The 12574-nt window shown below is 47.0% G+C and overlaps 2 protein-coding genes across 12 annotated transcripts in view; both read right to left on the bottom strand.

The window, feature by feature from the left end:
- ncor2 (nuclear receptor corepressor 2) overlaps nt 1–9723 on the bottom strand; it is a 501645-nt gene extending 491922 nt beyond the window's left edge. For 8 of the 11 annotated variants that reach the window (XM_041202109.1, XM_041202117.1, XM_041202113.1 and 5 more), the window contains exon 1: nt 9468–9722. The gene's annotated coding sequence lies outside the window, so the exon portion shown is untranslated. Of the gene's footprint in view, nt 1–9467 lie in introns of all 11 variants that reach the window. The other 3 variants (XM_041202112.1, XM_041202119.1, XM_041202114.1) reach the window with 1 other exon arrangement.
- Nucleotides 8997–9575, bottom strand: LOC121285651 (skin secretory protein xP2-like). Its single transcript, XM_041202308.1, has one exon. It carries the CDS (start codon nt 9573–9575, stop codon nt 8997–8999), a length of 579 nt encoding a protein of 192 aa, XP_041058242.1.
- Nucleotides 9724–12574: the final 2851 nt, after the last annotated feature.

Below are 12574 nucleotides of genomic sequence, written 5' to 3'. Positions count from 1 at the left end.
CCCACCTCAATGGTCCTAGCAACTTCACCATGAGGAACAGGCAGTGGGGGAGAGGAGGCAATGATAGTGGCATTGCCACTGGACAAGTAATCCAGAGACTCAGGTTAATTCTCTGGGGACGTGGGTTCAAATCCCACCACAGCCGCTGGTGGAATTTAAGTTCAATTAATAAATCTGGAATTATAAAGCTGGTCTCAGTAATGGTGACCATGAAATTATCATCAATTGTAAAAACCCATCTGGTTCACTAAAGTCCATTAGGGAAGGAAATCTGCTGTCCTTACCCAGTCTGGTCTATATGTGACTCCAAACCCACAGCAATGTGGTTGACTCTTAACTGCCCCTGTGAAATGGCCCAGCAAGCCACTCAGTTCAAGGGCAATTAAGGATGGGCAACAAATGTTGACCTTGCCAGTGATGACCACATCCCATGAAAGAATAAAATTAAAAGGGGGGGGTCCTCCAAGGGGCCTGTTAAGGAGTCACCCCTCCTTTACCACCAGCAGCCCACACAATGAGGGGTTGAACTGGATGTTTGGTGTGGGCCTCGCCCATCGCTGGTAATATTGAGGTGGGGGCAGGGGTGGGCAGTATGGGCAGCCAGCACAGTGCCCCTGGCATTTTACAAGACCCTATGCCTGCAAACCCACAGCTGGTCGGGTGGGGGGGAAACTACACAAAATCCAGCCCAGTGTCAGTGTTTGGAGTCAGACTGGGTTATGATCAGTGAACTCGTGTGTGAATCCAGCTGTGTTTGACCAGCTGTTGGAACTGCCAAGTCACAAAATTGCTACAGCCTAAGAGGCCATTTGGCCCATCATGTCTGCACCAGCTCTCTGAATGAGCCACTCACCTAGTTCCATTCTCCTGCCTTCTCCCCGTAACCCTGCACATTCTTCCTTTTCAGACAACAGTCTAATTCCATTTTAAATGCTTTGATTGAAACTGCCTCCACCACACTCAGTCTACAACACAGAATAAGGCCCTTCGGCCCATTGAGTCTGCGCCAGTCAGTTAAGTACCCAACTATTCTAATCCCATTTTCCAGCACTAGGCCCATAGCCCTGTATGCCATGGCATCACAAGTGCACATCCAAATGCTTCTTAAATGTTATGAGGGTTTCTGCCTCCACCACCCTTTCAGGCAGAGAGTTCCAGATTCCCACCACCCTCTGGGTGAAAGAATTCTTCCTCACATCCCCTCTAAACCTCCTGCCCCTCACCTTAAATCTATGTCCCCTGGTTATTGATCCCTCCACCAAGAGGAAAAGTTCCTTCCTGTCTACCCTATCTATGTCCCTCACAATTTTATACACTTAAATCACGTCCCCCCTCAATCTCCTTTGCTCCAGGGAAAATAAACCCAGTGTATCCAATCTCTCCTTATAACTAAAACACTCCAGCCCAGGCAACATCCTGGTAAATTTCCTCTGCACTCTCTCTAGTGCAATCACATCCTTCCTGTAATGTGGTGACCAGAACTGCACACAATACTCTAGCTGTGGCCTAACCAGCATTTTATACAGTTCGAGCATAACCTCCTTGCTCTAATATTCAATACCTCAGCTAATAAAGGCAAGTATCCCATAAGCCTTCTTAAACACCTTATCTACCTGTCCTTCCACCTTAAGGGACCAGTGGACATGGAGACCAAGGTCCCTCTGATCCTCGGTACTTCCCAGGGTCCGGCCATTCACTGTGTATTCCTGTGCCTTGTTTGTCCTGCCCAAGGGCATCACTCTCACGCAGAGAATTCCAGACCCTAACTGTTCGCTGTGTGAAAAATGTTTTTTTTCTCAATTTGCATTTCCTCTTTTTAAGCATCATGAGGGAAGTTTCTCCCTGTCCTCTCTGTACAACCACCCACCCCGCCCCCTGCTTCTGAGGGTCTCTGTCAATTCTCCTCTTCTCCAAGGAAAACACTCCCAACTTCTCCAACCTTCCCACAGAGCTGAGCAATGGGGAAAGAGAGGAAAGTGACTCAGGGCCGAGGGCCACATGGAAAGAGTTTAATTCAAACTCAAATCACCTCCACAAATATCACCTCCACAAATATCACCCCCACAAATGTCACCCCCACAAATGTCACCCCCACAAATGTCACCCCCACAAATGTCACCCCCACAAATGTCACCACCACAAATGTCACCCCCACAAATGTCACCTCCACAAATGTCACCTCCACAAATGTCACCTCCACAAATGTCACCCCCACAAATGTCACCCCCACAAATGTCACCTCCACAAATATCACCTCCACAAATATCACCCCCACAAATATCACCCCCACAAATATCACCCCCACAAATATCACCCCCACAAATATCACCTCCACAAATATCACCCCCACAAATATCACTCCCACAAATATCACTCCCACAAATATCACTCCCACAAATATCACCCCCACAAATATCACCTCCACAAATATCACCCCCACAAATATCACCCCCACAAATATCACCCCCACAAATATCACCCCCACAAATATCACCCCCACAAATATCACTCCCACAAATATCACCTCCACAAATATTACCCCCACAAATATCACTCCCACAAATATCACCCCCACAAATATCACCCCCACAAATATCACCCCCACAAATATCACTCCCACAAATATCACCCCCACAAATATCACTCCCACAAATATCACCTCCACAAATATCACCCCCACAAATATCACTCCCACAAATATCACCTCCACAAATATCACCTCCACAAATATCACTCCCACAAATATCACCTCCACAAATATCACTCCCACAAATATCACCTCCACAAATATCACCTCCACAAATATCACTCCCACAAATATCACCTCCACAAATATCACCCCCACAAATATCACCCCCACAAATATCACCCCCACAAATATCACCCCCACAAATATCACTCCCACAAATATCACCTCCACAAATGTCACCCCCCACAAATATCACCTCCACAAATATCACCCCCACAAATATCACCCCCACAAATATCACCTCCACAAATATCACCCCCACAAATATCACCTCCACAAATGTCACCCCCCACAAATATCACCTCCACAAATATCACCCCCACAAATATCACCTCCACAAATATCACCTCCACAAATATCACCTCCACAAATATCACTCCCACAAATATCACCCCCACAAATATCACCCCCACAAATATCACCTCCACAAATATCACTCCCACAAATATCACCTCCACAAATATCACTCCCACAAATATCACCTCCACAAATATCACCTCCACAAATATCACCTCCACAAATATCACTCCACAAATATCACTCCCACAAATATCACCTCCACAAATATCACCCCACAAATATCACCTCCACAAATATCACCTCCACAAATATCACCTCCACAAATATCACCTCCACAAATATCACTCCCACAAATATCACCTCCACAAATATCACTCCCACAAATATCACTCCCACAAATATCACCTCCACAAATATCACCTCCACAAATACCACCCCCACAAATATCACCCTCCCACAAATATCACCCCACAAATATCACCTCCACAAATATCACTCCCACAAATATCACCTCCACAAATATCACCTCCACAAATATCACCTCCACAAATATCACCTCCACAAATATCACCTCCACAAATATCACTCCCACAAATATCACTCCACAAATATCACACTCCACAAATATCACCTCCACAAATATCACCTCCACAAATATCACCTCCACAAATATCACCTCCCACAAATATCACCTCCACAAATATCACTCCCACAAATATCACCTCCACAAATATCACCTCCCACAAATATCACCTCCACAAATATCACTCCCACAATTATCACCTCCACAATATCACCCTCCACAAATATCACTCCCACAAATATCACCCCACAATATCTCCTCCACAAATATCACCTCCACAATTATCACTCCCACAAATATCACCTCCACAAATATCACCCCCACAAATATCACCTCCACAAATATCACCCCACAAATATCACACAAATATCACCTCACAAATATCACCTCCCACAAATATCACCCTCCACAAATATCACTCCCACAAATGATCAACCCTCCACAATTATCACTCCCACAAATATCCCACCCACAAATATCACCCCCACAAATATCACTCCACAAATATCACCCCACAAATATCAAACCTCCCCCCCAAAATATCACCTCCACAAAAGCGACTCACTCCCACAAATATCACCTCCACAAATATCACTCCCACAAATAGCCACTCCACAAATATCACTCCCACAAATATCACTCCCACAAATATCACTCCCACAAACTCACCCCCACAAATATCACACCCACAAAGCCCTCCACAAAATATCACTCCCACAAATATCACCCCCACCAATAATCACCCCCACAAATATCACCCCCTACAAATATCACCTCCACAAATTCACTCCCACAAATATCACCCCCCAAATATCACTCCCACAATAATCACCTCCACAAATATCACCTCCACAAATACCACCTGTCCCACAAATATCACCCCCACAAATATCACTCCACAAATATAACCCACAAAATATCACCCTCCCACAAATACACCTCCACAAATATCACCCCCACAAATATCACCTCCACAAATATCACCCCCACAAATATCACCTCCACAAATATCACACTCCCACAAATATCACCTCCACAAAATATCACCCCCAAATATACTCCCACAAATATCACCTCCAAAATATCACTCCACACATATCACTCCCCAAATATCACTCCCACAAATATCACTCCACAAATATCACCTGCCACAAATATCACTCCCACAAATATCACTCCCACAAATATCACTCCCACAAATATCACTCCCACAAAATATCACTCCCACAAATATCACCCCCACAATATCACCTCCACAAATATCACTCCCACAAATATCACCCCACAAATATCACCTCCACAAATATCACCTCCCACAAAGATCACCCCCACAAATATCACTCCCACAAATATCACCCCCACAAATATCACCCCCAACAAATATCACCTCCACAAATATCACCCCCACAAATATCACCTCCACAAATATCACCCCCACAAATATCACCTCCACAAATATCACCTCCCACAAATATCACCTCCACAAATATCACCCTCCACAAATATCACTCCCACAATATCACCTCCACAAATATCACCTCCCACAAATATCACCTCCACAAATATCACTCCCACAAATATCACCTCCACAAATATCACCTCCCACAAATATCACCTCCCACAAATATCACCTCCACAAATATCACTCCCACAAATATCACTCCCACAAATATCACCTCCACAAATATCACTCCCCACAAATATCACCTCCACAAATATCACCTCCCACAAATATCACCTCCACAAATATCACTCCCCACAAATATCACTCCCACAAATATCACCCCCACAAATATCACCTCCACAAATATCACCTCCACAAATATCACTCCCACAAATATCACTCCCACAAATATCACCTCCACAAATATCACCTCCACAAATACCACCCCCACAAATATCACCCCCACAAATATCACCCCCACAAATATCACCCCCACAAATATCACCTCCACAAATATCACCCCACAAATATCACCTCCACAAATATCCCCCCACAAATATCACCTCCACAAATATCACTCCCACAAATATCACCTCCACAAATATCACCCCCACAAATATCACTCCCACAAATATCACCTCCACAAATATCACTCCCACAAATATCACCTCCACAAATATCACTCCCACAAATATCACCTCCACAAATATCACCTCCACAAATATCACCTCCACAAATATCACCTCCACAAATATCACTCCCACAAATATCACTCCCACAAATATCACCTCCACAAATATCACTCCCACAAATATCACCTCCACAAATATCACCCCCACAAATATCACCTCCACAAATATCACCCCCACAAATATCACCTCCACAAATATCACTCCCACAAATATCACCTCCACAAATATCACCTCCACAAATATCACTCCCACAAATATCACCTCCACAAATATCACTCCCACAAATATCACCCCCACAAATATCACCTCCACAAATATCACTCCCACAAATATCACCCCCACAAATATCACTCCCACAAATATCACCTCCACAAATATCACTCCCACAAATATCACCCCCACAAATATCACCCCCACAAATATCACTCCCACAAATATCACCCCCACAAATATCACCTCCACAAATATCACCTCCACAAATATCACTCCCACAAATATCACCTCCACAAATATCACTCCCACAAATATCACTCCCACAAATATCACTCCCACAAATATCACTCCCACAAATATCACTCCCACAAATATCACCCCCACAAATATCACCCCCACAAATATCACCTCCACAAATATCACTCCCCACAAATATCACCCCACAAATATCACCCCCACAAATATCACCCCCACAAATATCACCTCCACAAATATCACTCCCACAAATATCACCCCCACAAATATCACTCCCACAAATATCACCTCCACAAATATCACCTCCACAAATACCACCCCCACAAATATCACCCCACAAATATCACCTCCACAAATATCACCCCCACAAATATCACCCCCACAAATATCACCTCCACAAATATCACCCCCACAAATATCACCTCCACAAATATCACCCCCACAAATATCACCTCCACAAATATCACTCCCACAAATATCACCTCCACAAATATCACCCCCACAAATATCACTCCCACAAATATCACCTCCACAAATATCACTCCCACAAATATCACTCCCACAAATATCACTCCCACAAATATCACTCCCACAAATATCACCTCCACAAATATCACTCCCACAAATATCACCTCCACAAATATCACTCCCACAAATATCACTCCCACAAATATCACTCCCACAAATATCACCTCCACAAATATCACCCCCACAAATATCACCTCCACAAATATCACCCCCACAAATATCACCTCCACAAATATCACTCCCACAAATATCACCTCCACAAATATCACCTCCACAAATATCACTCCCACAAATATCACCTCCACAAATATCACTCCCACAAATATCACCCCCACAAATATCACCTCCACAAATATCACTCCCACAAATATCACCCCCACAAATATCACTCCCACAAATATCACCTCCACAAATATCACTCCCACAAATATCACCCCCACAAATATCACCCCCACAAATATCACCTCCACAAATATCACTCCCACAAATATCACCCCCACAAATATCACCTCCACAAATATCACCTCCACAAATATCACTCCCACAAATATCACCTCCACAAATATCACTCCCACAAATATCACTCCCACAAATATCACTCCCACAAATATCACTCCCACAAATATCACCCCCACAAATATCACCTCCACAAATATCACCTCCACAAATATCACTCCCACAAATATCACTCCCACAAATATCACCTCCACAAATATCACCTCCACAAATACCACCCCCACAAATATCACCCCCACAAATATCACCCCCACAAATATCACCCCCACAAATATCACCTCCACAAATATCACCCCCACAAATATCACCTCCACAAATATCACCCCCACAAATATCACCTCCACAAATATCACTCCCACAAATATCACCTCCACAAATATCACCCCCACAAATATCACTCCCACAAATATCACCTCCACAAATATCACTCCCACAAATATCACCTCCACAAATATCACTCCCACAAATATCACCTCCACAAATATCACCTCCACAAATATCACCTCCACAAATATCACCTCCACAAATATCACTCCCACAAATATCACTCCCACAAATATCACCTCCACAAATATCACTCCACAAATATCACCTCCACAAATATCACCCCCACAAATATCACCTCCACAAATATCACCCCCACAAATATCACCTCCACAAATATCACTCCCACAAATATCACCTCCACAAATATCACCTCCACAAATATCACTCCCACAAATATCACCTCCACAAATATCACTCCCACAAATATCACCCCCACAAATATCACCTCCACAAATATCACTCCCACAAATATCACCCCCCACAAATATCACTCCCACAAATATCACCTCCACAAATATCACTCCCACAAATATCACCCCCACAAATATCACCCCCACAAATATCACTCCCACAAATATCACCCCCACAAATATCACCTCCACAAATATCACCTCCACAAATATCACTCCCACAAATATCACCTCCACAAATATCACTCCCACAAATATCACTCCCACAAATATCACTCCCACAAATATCACTCCCACAAATATCACCCCCACAAATATCACCCCCACAAATATCACCTCCACAAATATCACTCCCACAAATATCACCCCCACAAATATCACCCCCACAAATATCACCCCCACAAATATCACCTCCACAAATATCACTCCCACAAATATCACCCCCACAAATATCACTCCCACAAATATCACCTCCACAAATATCACCTCCACAAATACCACCCCCACAAATATCACCCCCACAAATATCACCTCCACAAATATCACCCCCACAAATATCACCCCCACAAATATCACCTCCACAAATATCACCCCCACAAATATCACCTCCACAAATATCACCCCCACAAATATCACCTCCACAAATATCACTCCCACAAATATCACCTCCACAAATATCACCCCCACAAATATCACTCCCACAAATATCACCTCCACAAATATCACTCCCACAAATATCACTCCCACAAATATCACTCCCACAAATATCACTCCCACAAATATCACCTCCACAAATATCACTCCCACAAATATCACCTCCACAAATATCACTCCCACAAATATCACTCCCACAAATATCACCCCCACAAATATCACCTCCACAAATATCACTCCCACAAATATCACCTCCACAAATATCACTCCCACAAATATCACCCCCAATCTCAGGAAATCTCTCCCCAGCTTTGAAAAGCCTATTTTAAAGAGAAGACTGTGTCGCCTGCGCCTCCCTGTCGCGGCTGGGCCGGGTCTGGGCTCTGGGCCCCGGGCCGGGCTGGGACCCGGGCCCCGGGCCGGGCTGGGACCCGGGCCCCGGGCCGGGCTGGGACCCGGGCCCCGGGCCGGGCTGGGACCCGGGCCCCGGGCCGGGCTGGGACCCGGGCCCCGGGCCGGGCTGGGACCCGGGCCCCGGGCCGGGCTGGGACCCGGGCCCCGGGCCGGGCTGGGACCCGGGCCCCGGGCCGGGCTGGGACCCGGGCCCCGGGTCGGGCTGGGACCCGGGCCCCGGGTCGGGCTGGGCTCCGGGCCCCGGGTCGGGTCGGGCTCTGGGCCCCGGGCTGGGCTCCGGGCCCCGGGTCGGGTCGGGCTCTGGGCCCCGGGCTGGGCCGGGTGCGAGTCCTCGGGCCGGGTCCCTCAGGCTGAAGCGGCTGCGGGCTGAGCTCTCACTTACCCTCCGACTGGCGGCTCCGATGCGGTTGAATGTGGGGGTTAAACATTGAGAAGGAGCGGCCGGCCTGAGCCTGCCCGGGGCCGGACTCTCCCGCTCCGGCTTCCACATGACAGGGGCCCGCGGCTGGGAACACCCCGGAACTTCCCCATGGGACAGGGGGGGAGCTTCCACCCGACAGCCGGGCCTCACACCCACTCCCAGCGGCAACTCCTCCACCGGACTGACCCCCCCGCGGGGGACAGGCTCCTCCCCCCCGTGACAGGCCCCGCCCAACCGGGGACAGGCTCCTCCTCCCCCCGGGACAGCTCCTCCCCCCGGGGACAGGCCCCGCCCAACCGGGAACAGGCTCCTCCTCCTCCCCGGGGACAGGCTCCTCCTCCCCCCCCCCCCCCCCCGGAACAGGCTCCTCCTCCCCCCGGGACAGCTCCTCCCCCGGGGGACAGGCTCCTCCCCCACCCCCGGGTGACAGGCTCCTCCCCCCGGGGACAGGCTCCTCCCCCTCCATCCCCCTCCCCTCATCCTTAACCATTTCCTTCCTCTGGTCAGCATCAGCCCAGCTCCTGTGTCCAGCCTGGAGCCGCCGGGCAGAGCAGCGGGTGAGTGGGACCCTCCTTCCCGCAGGGGCCCCGCCCCCTCCCCCGGCCCCCTCCCCCTCTCCCTCTGACCCTCCCAGAGCTGCAATGGCCACAGGGACAGAGCTGCCGTGTGGAAAGGCAGAGACCCCGCTCTGACCCTGACCCTGACCCTGACCCTGACCCTCACCCTGACCCTGACTCTGACCCTCACCCTCACCCTGACCCTGACCCTGACCCTGACCCTCACCCTCACCCTGACTCTGACCCTCACCCTCACCCTGACTCTGACCCTGACCCTCACCCTGACTCTGACCCTGACTCTGACCCTCACCCTGACCCTCACCCTCACCCTCACTCTGACCCTCACCCTCACCCTGACTCTGACTCTGACTCTGACCCTCACTCACTTCTCACCTTTGCTGACAGCCTTTCCATTCCAGCTGTGCTCACCCATTGCTCACAGGATCCAGCTGCTGCTTCATTCCTCCCGGGACACCCACCATGCAGGCCCAGCATCAGAGAGAAAACAAACAGCACCTCACACAAAATCAATACATCTCTCACTGGACAGGGAGGGATAAAGTCAACAGTGGCCCTATTCCTGGTGGTGAATGCTTCACACTGAGAGCAATTACTTTCACAATGGTCTCTGCCATCAGCCTGAACAAGGTAACAGGGGAGATTATTGATTGAAACTCGCCTGCAACAGTCCAGGGATAAACAAGTGAATAACCCCCAGTGCATAATTACCCAGTTTCTCGCAGTGATCAAAAACTGCCCTGTCACAATCTGCTTTAGACAGGATCTTCAGCAAGAAGACAAATTAAACAGTTGGGTTGATCACATCATGAATTTTAATATAACAGGATGCTAACAATTGACATTGAACCCCAGTCAGAATATAACTGAAATAAAAACAGAAAAGGCTGGAAAAACTCAGCAGGTCTGACAGCATCTGTGGAGAGAGAAACAGAGTTAACGTTTTGAGTCTGTATAACTATGATTGGTTCATCATTCACTTGACACACAACCAGGGTCTTGAAATGTCATTCATCTAAAACATTAACTCTGTTTCTCTCTCCACAGATACTGCCAGACCTGGTGAGTATTTCCAACATTTTCTGTTTATATTTCAGATTTCCAACATCTGCAGTATTTTGCTTTTGGCTTACTGTAACAGCGTTTCCCAGTGGGATGAGAGACCCCATCCCCCAGCAGGAACCCAAACCCAGACCTGAACCTAAAGAGATGGGCAATGCAGCTCTGAGAATCAGGGCCTGATCTCAACTCACTCCCACTGCAGGTCTGGCATCAGAGACTCCAAACAACATAACTAACACCTCCATTCTCCACCATAGACTGAACCCCACCTCCCCTCCCCCCTCTCTATAGATAGACCAGGACAAACAAATCCAGAGCTCCCTGGATGAAAAAGGAGATTGAAATTAAGATAAGGAAGAAAAAGTGTGCTTATGACAGGTGTCAGGTAGAAAATACAATTGAAAACCAAGGTGAATACAGAAGGTTCAGAGGGGAAGTGAAAAAGCATATTAGAGAAACAAAGAGGGATTATGAGAAAAGACTGGCAGCCAACATAAAGAGGAATCCCAGAGTGTTCTATAGGCATATAAATAATAAAAGGGTGGTAAAAGGAGGAGTAGGGCCTATTAAGACCTAAAAGAGAATTTACACATGGATGAAGGGGCCATGGCTGAGGTATTAAATGAATACTCTGCATCCGTCTTTACCAAGGAGGTAGATACTACCCAGGTCACGGTGACAGACAAGGAAACTCCGTCACTAGAAGGGTTCAAATTGATAAAGAGGATGTGTTGAATAAGCTGTCGGTACTTAAAATTGACAACGCACTGGGACTGGATGAGATGCATCTAAGGATATTGAAGGAAGTGAGAGTAGAAATTGCAGGGGCACTGGCCATAATCTTTCAGTCTCCCCCAGACTCGGGTGGTACCAGAGGACTGGAGAATTGCAAACATTACGGCCTTGTTCAAAAAAGGTTGTAAGGATAAGCCCAGTCAGTTTAACTTCAGTGGTGGGCAAGATTCTAGAAACAATTATTCAGGATTAGTAGTCACATGAAAAAATATGGGTTGATCAGGAAGAGCCAACATAGATTTCTAAAGGGGAAATCATGTTTAACTAACTTGTTGGAGTCTGTTGAAGAGGTAACAGAAAAGGTCGATGAGGGTAATGCTGTTGATGTGGTGTACATGAACTTTGAAAAGGCATTTGACACAATGTCACACAACAGACTTGTGAGAAAAGTTATTGTTCATGGAATAAAAGGGACAGTAACAATGAGGATACAAAATTGGCTGAAAAATAGGAAGCAGAGAGTAATGGTTAATGGATGTTTTTTGGGCTGGATGAAGGTTTGTAGTGTAGTTCCCCAGGGGTCAGTGTTGGGACCCTTGCTTTTCCTGATATATATTAATGATCTAGATCTTGGTGTGCAGGGGACAATCTCAAAGTTTGAGGATGATATGAAGCTTGGGAGTCTGTGAACTGCAA

This window comes from Carcharodon carcharias, chromosome 13 (assembly GCF_017639515.1).
Source record: "Carcharodon carcharias isolate sCarCar2 chromosome 13, sCarCar2.pri, whole genome shotgun sequence".
Classification (NCBI taxonomy): domain Eukaryota; kingdom Metazoa; phylum Chordata; class Chondrichthyes; order Lamniformes; family Lamnidae; genus Carcharodon; species Carcharodon carcharias.
This window is presented reverse-complemented; position numbering and strand designations above follow the sequence as displayed.